The following is an 18948-nucleotide window of genomic DNA, read 5'->3' as shown; positions in this document are numbered from 1 at the left end:
CATTTCCTGGCGACCAATCAGCGTTCCGTACGCTGCCGCGCCAGCCAATCCAAGCAAACACACGTTGCCCAGGCCAACTTCGGCCACTTGCTCTCGGGTGCGCCCGGGTTCGAGTTGCGGAAAAACTTGGTACCTTCCAATTGGCTGCAATGGCGGAGGTGGCCCGTAGCCCATTGGCTCTGCCGGCTCTGCCTGGCGTGGAAGCTGAGGGAGCTCCCGAGCGACAGTGTTGCCCCAAGCCGTGAGTGCGGTGCGGCCCGTCACGCCTAGCCGCTCGCCGCGCCTCGCTTTATCTCAGGTAGCTGTGGGTGGAGGCGCGGAGTAACGGCGGAAGTGAGGCGGCCGGGAGGGAAGGCGACAGGGGCGACCGGGGCGCCCTGTCCGGGGCGTTTTCCGGAGCTGCTCCGGGCAGCGGGGCGGCGGAGGCCGGCGTGGAGGTCGGGGGTGGCGGACCCCGGCGCCCGGGCGGTGCAGAACTTACAAGTGAGGGAGGTAAGGCATCCCCGGAAGGACCCCAATGCTTGCACCTCGCCTCTCGGCACCGCTCACCTGCTTAAGGACTTGGATGCCCACTAGGCGTTTCTGCATCGCTTAAAAGGGGAAGGGGCAGTAAAAACCTCGCGTCCAGGGCCGCAGTGAAGATTCACTGAGGTCGCGTTCTGTGAGTGGGCAGTGCTTCCTGGTTCGTAGTAGATGCACAGACAACGTAGGGTCCCATCTTCCCACCCCAAGCTCTGACTGAGTGATACTGATGATAAGAGGCAGCGTTTTCCGGTGCTTAACAATCTTCCAACCCCGATACTAAATGTATTAATTCATCTAAATCCCCAGTAATTTAGTGTTATTATCCCTAATGTACAGTTAAGAAAGATTACCTGAGCTATTTTGGGATCAGGAGCCAGGACAAAATGACAAATTCAGTATGATGTCAGATTTTTTTAATGTAAAGTCTCTTCTAGCTTGTGATCAACTTCCGGTGTTTTACAGAATAGACCTTTAGACTGTGAAGGCAGAAGCCCAGGGTTGGAATTCTGGCTCTATCGCTTATTAGCTGTGTGATTATGGACAAAGTGACTTAATTTCTTTCTTACTACTTTGTAAAATCAGTATAATAGGATCAGCTTTGAAGGTTGTTTATGAGGATTAAATGAAGTAATACAATTTAAAGTGGCCAGGAAGACTGGTCACATAGTAAGTGATCAATAAATGTTAGCTATTATTATTTTAAGTAAAGGATTAGAGCATTAGGAGTTCAAAGATGACCTTGGACTCAAACTTAAAGCTGAAGTATCTTTAGAATTTTTTAAGTTTACTTATTTATTTTGAGAGAGAGGGAAACAGAGAATCCCAAGCAGACTCTGTGCTGTCAGTGCAGAACCCCCATGGGGGATCGAACTCACAAACTGTGAGATGATCTGAGCCCAAACCAAGAGTTGGTTGCTTCACCTACTGAGCCACCCAGGTGTCCCGAGGTATCATTAGAATTTAATATTGCCTTAACCGTTGTAAAAAGTCTCAACATGGTTGTAAAGCTAATACTAAAGCTAAAGTGAGCACTGAAACAGAGGGACATTGGTGACATTGTAGAAGTAGGCTTTTCTGTTGGATTCTTGCTATAGCCAGTCTCAAAAATGAGAACCTACTGTTTTTGAGTTTGAAAAGCTAAATTGCAAATTCAAAATTGATTGGAAATCAAGGATATGCTGACATGTTTATGTTAGGTGGAAAAATAATTTAATTTACAAGGCCTTGGTTTGCACAATATCTTGGGGGAAAATCTATGGCATGCTAAATTGAAGCTATTCAACTAAATGAAACCCTTATCAATTGGGAAATTGAAGTTTAAACAATTCTGTTAATAGTTTCTTTCAATAGTGAATTCTGACTTCATATTACATAAGTACAGGTTTTTACGACATTTCACTTTATGTTAGAGGTTAAAGTGTTTATTATGTTTCATATTTAAAATAGAACCTATGGCCGTCTCCTTGTGATGTAAATTTAATGAAAATTGGAGTTGTATTGGTCACAGACTATGATGCTGAGAGATGGCCACAAGACAACTTTTAACTTGGGCAGGCTGCCCGCTTTATGATGGCAGCCACTGTCTACACTAGTGATTATTGCAAAGACATGGGCGTAGGAAACATGAACAAAAAGTTTAGTCTAAAGTAAGGAAAAAAATGAAGGTGGACATTACTGAGCACTGAGGAATAGAACTGTCAAGAGTAGATAACCTTTTCTAAGGAGCTGCTAGATTCTGATATGATTAAGTGGTACCTGTTCTCTGAAATGTTAAGTGATGGAATTGGAGAGTTTCTGATGTAGGTCAAGAAAGGGAATAAAAGAATTAGTAAGAGGGAGTTCAAAATAGTATTTAGAACATTTTTCTCACATTCTTCACAGGTGGAGATTTTAGTAGAGCATATTGTATACTTTCCTTTCAATTAATGTGAGTACGCTGCTTTATTAGGAGAGCATCGAGACCTTGATAATAACTCCATACTGCCCAACCCCCAATTCGGGAATATGTTTTGAGAGATATGTTATGCCTGCCCACACACAGTTCAGACAGTAGCCATATTCTCTTTTGAACTTAATCTTGATGAAAAAAGTCCATGCAAGAATGAACTGCCTGGTTAAATACTTCATTGGGCTAAAAAAGAGCTTTCTGAGTTTACGTTTATTGTTTTCCTTTCCTACCTCCTACTCCAGTACCCTTAAAAGAGGCTCATTACTAGTTTTTAATGTTTTAGCTTTTGTTGTTGTTGCAATTAAACATTTATTTAAAAGGTGGAATAAGTCAAATTTGAGAGCAAAGACTGGATTATATCCATTTCTTTAGTTCTAGGACCTGGTATATGCTAGATATTTGGCAAATAGTAGACTTACTTGAGAAATTGCTGTATTTAATTATGGCAAAGACTGTTTTAGTCATTCAGAAGCTCAAGAATGATTGGTGTAAATGGGCCCATCTTAGATATCTTGAGGTATTTCATAAGTGAGGCTAGTAGCTCACCATCTACCTCTTTTTCCCACTTTTATTTACTGGGTTCCTACTGCATGTTAGCTAGACCTAAGGAGGATAGCATTGAGCAAGTCACACTTCTTGCCCCAAAAGATTTATAGTTAAATTGGAAAAGATGACAAGTGAATAATTACAGAGTTGCTGTGACAAACCTTGGTGGGGTAGGGGGAAGCTAACCTAGTTGTGATAGGAGTCCAGGAAAGAAGAGTAGAAATTAGGCAATAAAGCTCAGCCAGATCATAAAAGGGCCCATAAGCCATATTTAGGAGTTTGGACTTTATAGTGATCAGTAAGAGCGATCAGAAAGATTACTAAGGTAAGCACCTCAAAGATTCAGATTCTCATCTTTATAGGTAGTTTTTCTGGCTCACATTTGTGTAATGGATTTGCACAAAGATGATGTTGTCAATGATAATAGCATCTTTACATTTCATCTTTGATTTCTATCAAGGAGTTTGAAAAAATATCTTATCTGCCAACCACAGGAACCTGGCAGGCAGCCTTCGGGTTTACAGAATATTGTTTGATCACAACGATCCTAGTAATAGATTAGTTTTTCAAGTCTTCTCTAAGAATTTGTGCTTGTTTGTAACATACCCTTGATTAAGGTCATTGTACTGGCTACCAAGTCAGCAGTCTCTTGAGGGGAAATCGGATATATTCCTGACTGGCATACTTTTTGAATGAGATCATCCACTTTTTAGTCTTTGGGTGAGATCTATATTTTGCATCACTTACATAGATCCTAAATTCTACATTATTGAATTTTATATATATACTTTACTATGTTTCTGAAAGGATATACCACCCCAAAATAGACCACTTTGGAATAGGGATTATTTTGAGCTGAAGGCAGTCAGCAGCAAATGCAGAAAGAGCTGTTTTCCCTCCTATTACTGCCTAAAAGTAGGACATAAACTTCCCTTTGTGAAGGTCTTCCTTCTCTTCTCTCCTATACCGGAAGGAGGACAACTCATCACTGGGCACAGAGTTGACACCGTGATTGTCTGAACAAACAAACTTTACTACAATAACTCTTATCTTCTATTAGTTTTCTCATATATTTCCTCATAATTTACCACCACTAGAAGCCCAGCCCCCTCTTCCTTTGTTTTATCACTTTTCCACAATTTATCACCCTTTGTTAAAATGGTGTATAAGCCCTAGGTCTAACTGCTTTTTTGGATCTCCATTTCTTTATTGTGAAGGCTTCTATGCACATAAAAATTAAAATATCAATAGTGAATAAAATATATATGCCTTTTCTCCTGTTAATATACCTTTCTCAATTTAATTTGCAGGTCTCAGAGACAGAACCTAAGAGAGTAGAGAAAAAGGTTTTTTTCCTCCCCTACAGTTCTATATCATCTTATTGTTTATCATTTTGAATGTCTTGTGTGCCCTGCTTTATGCTATTTAAATATTGACTACAATATTGATTTATTTCTGTTACCTTTAGTTTTTAGACCAGTGGTTCTCACCCCTGGCTGGATAACAGAATAATTAGCAAGGCTTTTTAACGAACTTAGATTATGGGGGCCTGCTCCAGATCAAGGCCACTGAATCCCACTATCTGCGCTGGGCCCTGAAATGCAACATCTAAAAACAGTGTCAAAGAAAACCAGAGGCAGACAGAAGTTAAAGTGGTAAAGGCAAATCTTATTCAAGAACTATTGCAATAATGGAGAATAAACCTCAGTGTAGAACTACAGTCCATTCTGAATACAACAGAGACAAGTGGGGATTTGTTGTCAAGGAGCAGGGTGGGGTGGGTGTCCAGTGGATGGAAAATTGCTAAGAGGAAACATTAGGGGGCAGGGGAATTCTGGCTAAATTGACATAGGATTCGTGCTGAACACAGGGCAGTGTGACAAGATCAAGGGTAGGTTGAGGAATTTTTGAGGGTGAGGGGTTTTTGTAAACTGGCTCAGCAGGATTCTTGATAGAACTGAACCTTGGGGGCCAAGGACAAGCCTAAGAACAAGGCTTGGTTAAAAAGAGCACTCAGAAGAGACTAGGGAGGGAATCTTTGTTAACAGCAACAACTACTACAAAATGTAACAAAGGTGATCCTGATGTATGCATTTGTCCTTGAGAATTACAGCCTCATTCCCATAGAGGTTTGAGGCTTGACATTTCATGTAGATCTTTTCTTGATCTCCTTTGTAGTAGTAACTTGATGGTTCTGTAAACTGTGCAGCTTTTGCCCAGAAGCTTTTTCTCCTTTATCCTTTTTACTGGAGTGCATCAAGGCACCAAAAGGACACAAAATTAAAATAAAACAATTCTTGTTTTGAAGCAAACACACTTCAACAAATATTAAGGACCTATTGTGTTCCAGGCAGTGTTCTAGTTGGTGGGGAAACACTGGTAAATAGGGCAGACAAAAGGCCCCTGCTTTGTTAGTTGAAGATGCGATGGTGAAAGAGTAGAATACAGTACACCAATAAATAAACAGGTTAATTTCATAATGTGATAAGCACCACGAAGAAAATAAAAGAAGGATATAATAACGACTTGTAGAAGGCTGTATTTAAGACAGGAGGTTTAAAATGAAGTTGTCATTACAAGTTGTTATTAGTCATGCTCAGATTTGGGATTTAATAATGCATGCATAGAAATAGCAAGTGCAAAGCTCAAAGTCAGTGACAGGCTTGGCCTATTTGAGGGACAGAAAGAAAACCATTAGGACAAGAATATCGTAGGCAGTGAGGCTTTGACTTTGAGCTACTGGCTCAATTTCCATTGTAAAAATAAATTGTTAAGATGGGGAAGACTGAGTCAAATTGAGGGAAGCCTGGGGAAGCAAGAGGTACCCACTGGGATGAAGCTCTAACTTCTGGATCTGGGACTTTGGGGTGCTGTCTCTCCCCATTTCCCCCTCTCTCCTTTGGTCTTTCCACACTTCAGCCTCAGGATAGCCAGATTTTTTGCATACTTACATGTTAATCAAAGACTCCTGGAGCGATTATTCTAAAAGAAACCTGCAGAACTGCATGGACTTTTCTAACCCAGCCTACAAAGTCATGTAGTCACAGACCACTTCTTGATGGGAAGTATATCAAAGAATTTGCAGCAATGTGTTAAAACCAACACATTACAGAACCCCTCATTATATTAAGTTTATTATCTTTAAGGCTAGTAATCATTGCTCTTTAAAAACATTGTTGAAAAGTAGCTTATCTTTGGAATTGTGAATAATATAGTACTTTTATTTTTTATACAGTTAAAATTATTGCCTTAAAATTATGAACCATTTGTTTATACTGTACTAGTAGTTCTAAAAGTCTTCCTATGACCTCCTTCCTTACACAGATACCTTACTGAGTCCTATAACATCTCACTGAAAGAAATAAAATATTGAAAACGGTACAGTTCTTCAAACTTTTGAAATTGTTCAGAGTTCTGTAGCCCTATCCTGAAAGAATGTATGAGCAGGTTTCTGCTTGTGCTTCTTGTTCATTTGTTTGCTAAAATGAGTCCTAAATCTGTTGGATGTTAAATTAAAATTTTAATGGCTGAAGCTCTAAGGACTTTTTTAAAGAATTTATTCCTTGTGTATTTATTTTTATAGTTTGGAAACAGCAATTTTTTTAAGTTATCTAGAATTCTATAATGTATATCTTTTTGTTATATTCTATTGGGGAGGGAAATAGGATTGTGTTTCATTTTTATAGGAATAATTTTAATAACTCAAAATATGTGATTCTCATCCTTGATTAGGTGTTACTCATCTTGGAAGCTTTTAGGAAAACTATGCCCAGGTCCTACTCTCAGAGATTCTGAATAGTTGATTTGGGGTGGGATTCAGGTGTAAGTATCTTTGACAGCTCCCCAGGTGATTCTGTTATGAAGCCAGATTTGAGACTCCTCGGTCTACTGCATCAAACTGTGATATTTGCTGATGCTAATCCTTGTCTCTGTAACAGGAAAAAGGAAAAAAGAAAAAAAAATGGAAGGCCTGCCTGATGCTGCTGTCTTTGCAACTAGACTTAAAAACACTCTCATCCAGTATCATAGCATTGAAGACGATAAGTGGCGAGTTGCCAAGAAAATGGTAAATTATTTAAATTACTTCTATTTGGGGTTTATCCTTTATCTAATGAGTTGGTTGATGACTTTCAAAATGGTAAGGGAAAATAGGACCATTCTTTGGAAAGATGTGCAGGATAGATAATTATGCTAATAAAATCAGTGTTTTTACATCTCACCAAGGCAAAAACATAATAATCCTGTACTGCTTTCATTACTGCTTTAGCTAGCGGACATGAGAATAGACTCTGGGCAACAAGAGCCTATAGTATAGCTTCTAAAGTCAACATATAGAATGTATAGATAGTTTGGAAGAGTTTCAGATATTTCAGCAAGCCTGTGAGGGTGGCCATTTAGTTTTCTTTCTTACCAGTGGGACTGGTCCAAACTATCACATGGCTGAGTGTTGACAGAAGTAGCCCTGGATCCAGGACTCTTGCAGTGAAGCACTCTAGCTTGTCTGATGGTCAAGATTTCTTGGGAAATGATCAGAAAAAGGATGTAGGGACTAATTCAAGGTAGCACTGCCATAATATATGTGACTTGTTTGATTTAAAAAAATATACATGGGCAAGGTCAGAATGAAATATTTAGCATTCCTTTTGTCTTAGTCTAAATGTGTCAGTAATGGTAAATAGATAAGATTGGAGTGAAGCAAATAATAATGGCTGGCAAGATAGAGCCTTCACTGGATCTTAACAGTGTTTGGATCTCATTAAGCTACTAAAAAATCTTTTTTGGAGGTCTGTACTTTAAGGAAGATGTGAAGAACTTTAGGAAACAGAAGAAATTCAGATATGGATCATTTGATGGCATAAAAGACTTCTATGTATCTCTTTGAATATTTACTTAAGTTTTATTTTAATGCAAGGACATGCTCTGCAATTTGAAATTGTTGGTTTTATGTCCACATTTCTAGCTAGGTGATTATTTATGTCCATACACTTTTTATTTTTCTAGAAAGACGTAACAATTTGGAGAAAACCTTCAGAAGAATTTAATGGATACCTGTAAGTAAATTCTTCTAGTTTTATGTAGCTCTTAAGACATTGCCAAATTTCCTATATATAAATGATCACTAAATCATCATTGCCTATGAAATTTGGCTTTTAATATTTTAAACTTTCTGGGAAGCAAATCACCTTATGAATTCAAAGTTTTAAAATGTCTATATCCCTTGTGGACTGAGGTGGTGGTAAGGGAATCATAAATAATGATATCCAATGGCCAATAAAATCTTAACTTCTTAGAATGTTGTATAAGACCTTTCTAGTCTTCTATATTTACTCAGTGCTATAGCATACTTTATTCTAAGAATTCATCTTAAAGAAATCATAAGAAAGATAATAGTTGAGTAGTTATCTCTTCCATCACAGCATTGCTTACAATATTAAAAATTACAAACAACTTGAATAATCAATAGAGAATGGTTCAATTTTGAAACGTGGTATCTTACAGTCTTTAAAAACTACATTTTAAAATATTATTTAAAAACACAAGAAAATGCTCACAATGTAATGTAAAGTTAATAAAGCAGAATACCAAATTGCAGGTAGCACAATTGTGAGTTGACTTTATATATATATTTTTAAATTTTTTTAAATGTTTATTTTTGAGAGAGAGAGAGACAGAGTGCAAGGTGGGGAGGAGCAGAGAGAGAGGGAGACACAGAATCCAAAGCTCTAGGCTTTGAGCTGTCAGCACCAGAGCCCGACACAGGGCTCAAACCCACAAACTGCAAGATCATCACCTGAGCCGAAGTTGGCCACTTAGCCGACTGAGCCACCCAGGTGCCCCTATATACTTTTATATATTAAAATGTCTTTACTTGGAGCTCCTGGTGGCTCATTCAGATGTGCATCTGACCCTTGATTTCAGCTCAGGTCATGATCCCAAGGTTGTGGGATCGAGCCCCGTGTCGGGCTCTGTGCTGACAGGGCAAAGCCTGCTTGGGATGCTGGCCTTCCCTCTGCCCTTCCCCTGCTTGCTGGAGCACACATGTGTGCACGTTCTCTGTCTCTAAAATAAAAAAATAAAAAATAAATGTTTTTACTTAACACCAAACATATACCTCTAGATGGCAGTTTTATACGTGATTTTTGTTTCCATTTTTTTTTGGTATTTACATATAGTTGAACACGAATTATGCTTTTAACCAGAAAAAAAATAATTGTTTTTTAAAGCCAGTGGAGACAATTGCCTTGTGTAATTGCAGTGGAATGTTCACATCCTTGGGACTCAGCCCTTTTAAAAATGAAACTGTTCTGAAGTATAATACCAAAGATAGCATTTCCAGAAAGATGAGTTATACAATATTTATGTCAAGGACCAGGAAACTGGAGTTGCGGATTAAGCATTGTAAGCAAGTGTGAATTAATCATTTAGATCACCAATTCCCAGTAGGGGTTGAAAAGCATAAAAAGTGCCAAGAGAGCATTACACTTGGTGATTTGAGAGAACTTCATAGAAGAGTCAGCATATGAGCTGACCTTTAAAGGAGGAATGGCTATTTCCTAGGGAATGAAGAACTGATTCGTATTCCAGGCAGAGGGGATTGCATCTCCTCCAGAAACACACATGGGAAACACTCTAAGGAGTTTGTTTAGGGAAGTAGAAGTTGTGTTAGTATAGCTGGAGCATAAAGTAAGGGTGAGGAGAGCATATGTCTGAAGGATTTTTGAATTCTAGAATAAGAAATTCAGTATTGCACTTACCCTTGTTTACCCCTGACCCCGACCTCCCAGGTCCTCAAAGATTTTGAACTTCCTCTGATAGCACTGTGAAAAATGGAACATGGAAATGAGTGTGGAGAGTTTAGAGAAGAGGTTTTGCCCTGGGAATCCATGGCTAGCTTTTTGAAGTTTCCTTAAGATCATATATATAATTTGGTGTCAATGTTATATTCCTGGGAAGAGATCTTTGGCTTTTTTTTTTCTTTTTTGTTTTAAGAAACTTAAAGAGACATGTGATCCAAAGAGCTAGAAATGGTTGCAGTGTCGAGTTGGACACAGAGTGGCCTAAGTGGGAGTTGATAAGGGCAGGTGAACGTGACAGAGTTCTAAAGATGGTGGTGGAGGTAATGATAGCTAACATTTATTGAGAGCCAAATATTGTCCTGAGCACTTTACATTTAGGAAGTCATCTTGCTAAAACATGGTGACTTTAGTTGTGACTACTGAAACAGGGTTGAGAGAGTCCAAGTTGAATCCCACATATCTAATTTGGGTGACTGGATTAACTTGTATTGCCCCCACTCCCACCATCCACCCAAAGTTAGAGAACACAGGAGGGAAGAGCAGATTTAGGATAGGGGAGACAATGTAAGTTTGAGCTGGAAGCATTTACAAGACGATAAAGCAGCTTCAGATGCTTTAAAAAAACTTTTAGAGGGGCGCCTGGGTGGCTCAGTAGGTTAAGCGTTCTCCTCTTGATTTCAGCTCGGGTCATGATTTTGTGGTTCCTGAGATCGAGCCCCATGCCAGGCTCTGCACTGACAGTGTGGAGCCTGCTTGGGATTCTCTCTCTCCCCCTCTCTCTGCCCCTCCCCCACGCACATGCATGCTCTCTTCTCTCTCTCCCTGAAAATAAATAAATACACTTAGAAAAAAGACTTTTAGAAAGACCCCCCTCTGAAAGGTTACTGATAGAGTTAAAGCCGGTCTATCTCTCATTTCTTCTCTTTTCTTTCCTCCCCAGTTAACTAGTATCTTAAAGTGTATGTTATTCCTGTTTTATTCTTTGACCACATATGTGGGTGTGTTTCCTTCAGTAATTTCCTTTAATTTTTTCCATTTAATGTTGTTTCAAGATTTAGCCATGTTGTTACATGTAGACCTATTCTTCCATGTTCATAAGAAAATGCTGCGATGTGTTTACCTGTATTTGCAAATTTGCCTACTGACAAATTTTTAGGTTGTTGTCAGTTATCCCTTATAAGGTACAGTGCTATAGTAAACTTCTTAGGTATTTGTCTCCTACACACGTGTGATTTTCTTTGGGGTGCACCTGGGTTGGCTACACTAGACGTTAACCAAATTGCTCTCTAAAGTGATGGTAGCAGTCTGAGAGTTCTCATTCCCTTCCATTCAGTACTGGTTATGGTTTTAATCTCTGCCAATCTCAGGGGTATGAGATGGTATCTTGTTGCTATTTGCTTGATTATGAGTGAAGTTGAGCATCTTTTCTAAATTTATCGACATTTCAGGGCAATCTTAACGTATCCTTTGCCCATCTTTTCTTTAGATTATATTTGTCTCATTAGTTTATAGGAATTAATTATGTATTCTCTGTAATAATTATGTCTGTTCATATGTGTTGCACATGCCTTCTTCCAGTCTGTGCTGGTTTTAAAAGAAACTTACTAATTTTGTCATTTGTGATATGCAAGTTTTTTTTTTTAATTTTTTTTCAACGTTTATTTATTTTTGGGACAGAGAGAGACAGAGCATGAACGGGGGAGGGGCAGAGAGAGAGGGAGACACAGAATCGGAAACAGGCTCCAGGCTCTGAGCCATCAGCCCAGAGCCTGACGCGGGGCTCGAACTCACGGACCGCGAGATCGTGACCTGGCTGAAGTCGGACGCTTAACCGACTGCGCCACCCAGGCGCCCCGATATGCAAGTTTTTAATTTCAACTGTCTCATATTATTTGTGTTTTTGTGTGATTTATGTATTCAAGAAATCCCCCTGTATCTTGAGTTCACAAAGTTCAAAGTTTTAAATTTTATGTGGTGGTTTTTAGTCTATCTGGAATTAATTGTTTTGAATGCTGTCAAGTAGCGATTCAGTTTTTAATTTCTCTATTAGGATAAGTGTTGAATGAAAGCACCATTTATGGAATAGTACATCCTTTCCCCATTGATATGTAATGCCACCTTTGAAACATGCCAAGTTCTGATAAAATTCACGAGCCATCCTCGGTGTTCTCTTCCTGGGTGACCTATTTTTCTTTTCTTGTCATAAAAAAGTTTTTGAAAGAGCAAAAATATATGTATACTATAACATGTTAGAGCATAACTGAAAAAAGAACAGCATACAAAATAAATAAAGCATTAGCGTTCTGCCAGCCGTTTTCAGCTATCCCGTAACGTGAAGGTACTTTACTATGTTTATGACAACATAATTTGCCATGCATATCTTATCAGATTTGAGGGCAAACAGTACAGTCTGATAAAATAATTGACATCACTACATTTATCAGAAAAACAGTTGGGATTTACTCCCTTTAAAAAATCTTTATTCACTTGTACTCTTTTTGAAGTTAGCTCTGAACGATGTGGGCATGCTGAGATTTTTCATTCTAATAGCATTTGACTTTAATATTCTTTCTCCAGTTTCAAAGCCCAAGGTGTTATAGATGACATCGTCAATAGTGTAATAGACCATATACGCCCCGGTCCCTGTCGCTTGGATTGGGACAGCTTAATGACTTCAATGGATATTTTGGAACACTTTGAAGAGGTATTTATTTAGAAACATTACTTCAGATTGTGTGTGTGTTTGTGAGAGAGAGGCAGAGAGAGCGAGCATGTGAGCATGAGCATGTATACATACACATATTCATTGCTTTGAGAGTAGGTAGTCACGGCAAAGATCTCATAGGGGAATCCTTGATGCCTTTTAAAAAGCTTGAGTTTCCTCATATTAACTAATGAGTATTCATCAGAACTGAATTTGTTTTCCACAATAGCTCTACCCTTGCTGCTTAAGAAAATTGTCAGCATCTTTAATGAGGCTTTGAAATCTAAAATTCTGAAAACACCACCATCGTATTCAGGTTTCTAGGTAATTATATGTTTTTCCATTAATATTAAGCCAAAATTAAAGACCAAAGATAAAAATGCCACCTTAGGCATTAGAGAATTATGAACCCAAAGTGGGTTGTCTTCTTTTTCTATTTTTATTAATTCATTCTTGCCATGTTTGAATTTCTTTATTGAACTATTTGGTGTTTTAGTCCAAGGATTTGTGGATTTTATTTTAAACACCTGTAGTCTACACCATCTATTTCCATGTTGAATATCATATAGGATAAAAGGCCACTGTATTGAATTAGAGATTTGGATACTGGGCAGCTTAACTCTTTGTGTTTTGATCATATATCTTATTCACAAACATACAGTAGCCGTGATATTTAGAATAGAGATCTAAACCTGTAATAATCACTGTAAGAATTGTTACCAATAATTATTATAATACATTTTAAATGAGTATCAGTTTTTTACTAAGGATTAATTAGTGATACATGAGTCAATATATATTTCCTTAGTAATACCTCTTACCTGTTCCCTTTCAGAATTGCTGTGTGATGCGTTATACTACTGCTGGCCAGCTTTGGAATATAATTTCCCCAAGAGAGTTTGTTGATTTCTCCTACACTGTGGGCTATGAAGAAGGGCTTCTATCCTGTGGTAATTATATCAAAACCTTATACTTTCTTTTCATTTGTTTTAAATATTTGAGTTTTCTAGGCTGGATGTTTCGTTCTGCGTGAGATGTATTTTCAGCCTTCACACTTATTTTGTAATCACTTTAAGCTTTGGAAACACCCTAGGAAGTAAAATAACAATATCAAGTAGGGTTTGGGAATCTTTCTGGTAAGTTTTTTTTTCTCAGTTACATGGTAGCTTCCACGTTATGGCTGACAAATATGAGTTAAATGACTGCCTATGAGAAAGGGATATAGTAAATAGATTTCCTTTTAAGTCACTCTCAGAAAACAACTTCTTAGTCATATACATAGAAAGAATAGACTTGGTATGTGTTAGAGCGTTTTTCTTTCCTTGAGCTGTGTAATAGTTGTCTTCTAAAAATTAAAAATACTGCTCTTAGAAGGCTCCTGCTTTCTGAAATAGATCTATAGGTAAGTTGATCTTTTTTTATGTGTAGTATATACTTGAGTTAGCAGTTGTAGGTAAGTATCTCCTTGTTCACTCTTAACCAGCCAGTATCAAAGTTGGATGTGGTAGTGCCTTTAGGGAGTAGTGGTGGTACCATAGTTTTGATTTTTGGTACCTTGAAGCCTGGATGCTACAGCCACGATTCATAGTTTCCAAGGAGTTACCAGGATGACATAATGTTACCTATTCTGACGTGACTAGAACTTTCCCCATTACCTACTTACCAGCCCCCTGCCAGAATTCTAGTTGGTAATTATCTTTTTCAATCTTCCATGGTTACTCTTAGGGCTTAGTTTTTCATCTACATGGATAAGAAGAAAAATAGTTAAACAAGATATCTGATGATAATTTTTAATGAGAGTTTTAGACTAATCTCAGTCACTGCTAAGTGTTAATTTAAAATTTCCTTGTAGGGGTAAGTCTTGATTGGAGTGAAAAGAGACCAGAATTTATTCGTGGATATAACCATCCCTGTGGTTGGTTTTGTGTTCCGCTTAAAGACAATCCTCACCAGAGTCTTTTGACAGGCTATATTCAGACGGATCTGCGTGGGATGATTCCACAGTCTGCAGTCAACACAGCCATGGCAAGCACTTTAATCAACTTCTATGGTGATTTACAAAAAGCCTTACAAAAGGCATAATATGTTTAAACTTGTAGTACAGTAGACCCCAGAGTCAACTTTTGCTCTCAGCTGCGTGGCCTGTAAAAATCATGCTTTCCTCTCCTCCATGTAGCCTGTGGAAACATTTGAGATGATTTGTTGGTTTATTTTATTCCCAAACTAAATACTTATCTAAGAGAGGGCATTTCAGTTTTCTTAAATAGTTATTTGCACAGTGTTTGGTACAGCAGGGTGTCTGAGCACGGAGAGTATGACAGAGATCCATTAAGAAGTAGGTATTATTCTTTGACCTAAACTCTTTAGAAACTGAGTAGTGACTCAGTATGAATATTTTGCCTGCTTGGAAATTAGAGAAAGCATAAGCTTCATGCTATTAGTTAAAATCATCTATTTTAGAGGTTTATGAACATTTTATAAGTTTTAACTTTTTCTGGAAGTTAAATATTAGTGTTTTACTTTGATATGCTGTATGAGTTTGTCAATATCTTGGACTAAAGAAAAAAGCTCTTTATATTTTGTAAAGGTGATTTTCATTGTCAGTTGACTTGCACTACTTTATAAGTATTGAAAAAATCAGAAATAAAAATAAAGTAACTATAAATACAATTCAAATACAATTCTAGATAACATTATTTTGTGGATATCTTTAAAAATGTATTTGTGTCTTTCTGTGAGTTTATTTTGGAAGTCTTAAAAAGCATTTATGCATGGGTAAGACAGTACAAAACTGCCAAATGTGTGCTGGGGACACCACATTGATTGGGTTGTGTGAAAGGGTTGGGGGTATCCTCTATTCACCAACAGAAAATTATCTGTCTATAAAGTCAAATTCAATGAATGTTTTCTTCATGTTTCATTTTTTTAAAGATAAGCCCTCAAGAAATAGCTTTAATTCTGAGAAGTATCTGATATTCTTTAGGAAAATAATGAGATTTTCAGTCTTTCTCATTTGACCCATGTTCATGTTTCAAAGTGTCACTCACCTCATAAAGTATTACTGACTACATCATAAACATTGTGACAGATCTTCATCTGGAACTTTAACAAATGCATTCATAGATTTATCCACATGCCTGGATGAGTCATTTTATAACTAGCATGGATGAAAATAGGTCCCTTGAGTCTAGGGCTGCCTTAAATGAACATTCCTGAATAATTTTAACATTCCAAATGATTCTTTGGCTTTTGAACTAACCACCTGGTTTACTTTTAAAATGAGATCTTGAGGCAACTCATTCAGTGTAGCCATGAAGATGTGTGTATTTATGTTCGTGTACGGGCACACGTTCTGAAATCTGTCTTCGTGTTCAGTGTGAGTTCTTTATGTGGTACTATTACTGTTTCCATCATTTTGTTTCTCCTCCTCCTCCCTTCCCCCTCTCCCTCCTCCTCCTCCTCTTTTTTTCTCTTCCTTCTCCTACTCCTCCTCTACCTCTCCCTCCTTCCTCCCCTTCCTCCCCTTCCTATTCTCCTTCTCCTTTTTCTCCTTTTTGATTAATATATTCCAGTGTTCTGTCTAGGATGGCAAAATACCAGCAGATGTCCAATTACAGGGTGCCCAGATTGTGTGAGGGACTTGTGATAAGATTGTCTGAACTGGGTACCCCCAAAGCAAATAAACTGTCCACTCAGCAACTCTAATGTTCTCTTTGTCCTTTTCAACTTATACCTCCAATTAGTGATTACATAATCCACTGTTGAATTGGACCCATTGCACATAAAAGGACACTCATGGAAACATTTTTATTGCAATACTGAGTCATATGATAGTTTGAGAAATAGTATTTGAATGGCCTGAAATGTATATGCAGCTTCTAGATGGCACTTTATATCTGCTACATTCTAGCTGTACTTCTTTTTTTTTTTTACAGCCTTATTGAAATATAATTTACATGCTATACAACTTACTGGTTGTAAATATACAATCCAGTAATTTTTGAATACATCTATAATTGTGCAGCCATCACCACAATCCAGCTTTAGAACATTTCCATCAACCAAAAAGATCCCTTTGCCTGTTTGCAGACTCATATCTAACCAAAGTTTAGCATAGTTGCCAGCATATAGGGGATGAGAAAGATTACAGCAGGTTTTATTTGGTTTTGTTTTTAAGAGTAGATTCTAAGTTCAGGTACCTCGTGGTAATGTTTTAAATATGTTATCTGAAATACCATAATTATACAAAAATTTAATGATATGGGTTGGGATTACTATTAACATATAATTGAGTCTGCTCTTTCTGTACAGTGCTGTAGAAGAATGGAAAACTAATGTGAGCCGTATATATAATTTAAAATTTTCCAGTGGCCACATGAAAAAGATAAAAAGAAACAGCTGAAGTTAATTTTAATAATGCAATTTATTTACCTCAGTAGATCCCAAACATCATTTCAACAAATAATCAGTGTGAAAACTCAATAAGAGTTTTTCTTTCTTACTAATTCTTTGAAATCTCATGTGTATTTTACTTACTTGGATTAGCCACATTAAAAAAAATTTTTTTTTTTAATCTTTATTTATTTTTAAGAGGGGAGCGGGGAGGGGTAGAGAGAGAAGGAGATATAGAATCCAAAGCAAGCTCCAGGCTCTGAGCTGTCAGCACAGAGCCCGATGCGGGGCTCAAACTCACAGATCGTGAGATCATGGCCTGACCTGAAGTCAGACGCTTAACTGACTGAGCCACCTAGGTGCTCCTTGGATTAGCCACATTTTAAGTGTGCATTATCAACATTGGGCCAGTGGCCTGTATTTAATAGCACAGTTCTCTAGTATATGTATTAATTTGTGTTTTTATAATATGAAGTAATGAATTTCATGGAATTGCTCTCTTAAATACAAAATGTTTTCTAATCTCTGGAGCCTTCAATGCTTGCTAAATGGGGAATTCTGAACATTAGAAATAAATCAGTTTGTAGTTGTTAATAATATAACAATTATAGCCAAAAAGTTTTCCTTTAAATATAATTAATTTTCTTAGGGCAGTTAAATGAAACAAAAAATATAATCTGCCTTGTTAGGTGGTTGATTATTTTTCTCTAGCTTATAGCTAGTTTGTATTAGAAACACATTTACACAGGGAATACTTGGCATAGTACTGTTTTCAGTACTTGTTACCTACTTTTTTAAGGACATTACTTTCATACAAAAAAATAATTTATCATAACTGATACTTTTGCATGAAGTATTAGTTTGCATTGATAACTAACTCTTGATTAACCCTTGGAGTTTAACACAATACTTAGCAAAAATAATTGCAGGAATTTACTGGTTGCAGTTATGTATAATATGAACTGCTAGAGTGTTAAAGAGAGATTGTAAATGTTAAAAATCTCTTCATTTTACTGTTGACTGATGTTGGATGTATTTGAAATTGTAGATTTCCACATGTAAGATTATCTCCCAGCAAAAATAATTTTCTTTTTCCCCCTCCTCCCTCTTTCTTTATTAACTGAAGGACAAAGTATCAATACTCAGGTTGAATTAAATTAACATCTCAGACAAAATCCTCTGTAACTGAGGTTGCCTCTGGAGAAGATGGGAAAACATTGCACAGTTTAAGCCTTTAATTATTTGTTGAGCTTTTAGGTATGAGTAATTCCCTTTGATGTAAACAAAAACTTTATCTGTTTACTCAAGAGCACACTAGCACCCTTAGAATCAGTGGTTAAAATCCAGATCCTTTTACTTACATGGATACTGCAGGTATCCCAACCCAATGGATAAATTATGGAATCCAGAGAAGTTAGGGGACTTGACCAGGTTTCCATCAGAATGTGTGTCGTATAATCACTCGTCTGCTGTATTTTTCCCCTGCCTTTCTTACTCAACTTCTAGAAGTGGGGGGTGGTGGGATCTGAGCATAGAAGAAACATAGGAAGTTGGAATTATAATTCATTATTTTGTTGTTTCCAAAGATTTTACATGTATAGTCAAATAAAAGTTTGTCTCTTGCAATTCAATAAAAGCTATACTATATGTAGATTTTATTTTTTAAAAAGTTTATAATTCTTTTATGAGCCAATGTGAAACTGGAACCTTTAATAAAAGCATGTTTTAATATAAACTGTGTATTTATTTTTAAATTGCTATGAAATATTTCAGAATAAAATTACTAGACATTCATAATCATTGACACTGTCTGAGTTGTATTAACCTTAAGTACTGGCAAATAGTTTCATGTATCTGAACTTAAAGTATGTAATTTAATTTTGTAAACTCTTACAAAAGAAAAATATAAACTGGAAAATAAAGATTAGTAACTCACATGCTTATCTCGCACCAAAGTCTCATATAATATTAGCCAAAATACTGCTGAATTTTGATTTACTATTATATAGCCAAGATGATGATTAATGTGTTATTCC

General features: G+C 37.2%; 1 protein-coding gene across 2 annotated transcripts; it reads left to right on the top strand.

Annotated features, from left to right (window-relative positions):
* Positions 1-62: 62 nt before the first annotated feature.
* On the top strand, positions 63-18849 carry STARD4 (StAR related lipid transfer domain containing 4). Of its 2 annotated transcripts, none has more exons than XM_043595288.1 (6): positions 63-298; positions 6958-7085; positions 8021-8070; positions 12394-12520; positions 13356-13470; positions 14373-18849. In XM_043595288.1, the coding sequence occupies exons 2-6, from the start codon at positions 6981-6983 to the stop codon at positions 14600-14602; spliced, it is 627 nt and encodes a 208-aa protein (XP_043451223.1). In that variant the 5' UTR covers positions 63-298; positions 6958-6980; the 3' UTR covers positions 14603-18849. The 2 variants fall into 2 exon arrangements, with proteins under 2 accessions (XP_043451223.1, XP_043451234.1); XM_043595299.1 differs by having other exon boundaries at positions 148-492.
* Positions 18850-18948: the final 99 nt, after the last annotated feature.

This window comes from Prionailurus bengalensis, chromosome A1 (genome assembly GCF_016509475.1).
Source record: "Prionailurus bengalensis isolate Pbe53 chromosome A1, Fcat_Pben_1.1_paternal_pri, whole genome shotgun sequence".
Lineage (NCBI taxonomy): Eukaryota > Metazoa > Chordata > Mammalia > Carnivora > Felidae > Prionailurus > Prionailurus bengalensis.
Note: the sequence above shows the minus strand (reverse complement) of the source record. Positions and strands in the feature narration are given on the sequence as shown.

Excerpts from the sequence above, each read along its gene's own strand:
- STARD4 (XM_043595288.1), top strand. The coding sequence starts at position 6,981 with ATGGAAGGCCTGCCTGATGCTGCTGTCTTTGCAACTAGACTTAAAAAC. Across the intron at positions 12,521-13,355 it reads TTTTGGAACACTTTGAAGAG|AATTGCTGTGTGATGCGTTA; the intron begins GTATTTATTTAG and ends GTTCCCTTTCAG. Across the intron at positions 13,471-14,372 it reads AGAAGGGCTTCTATCCTGTG|GGGTAAGTCTTGATTGGAGT; the intron begins GTAATTATATCA and ends ATTTCCTTGTAG.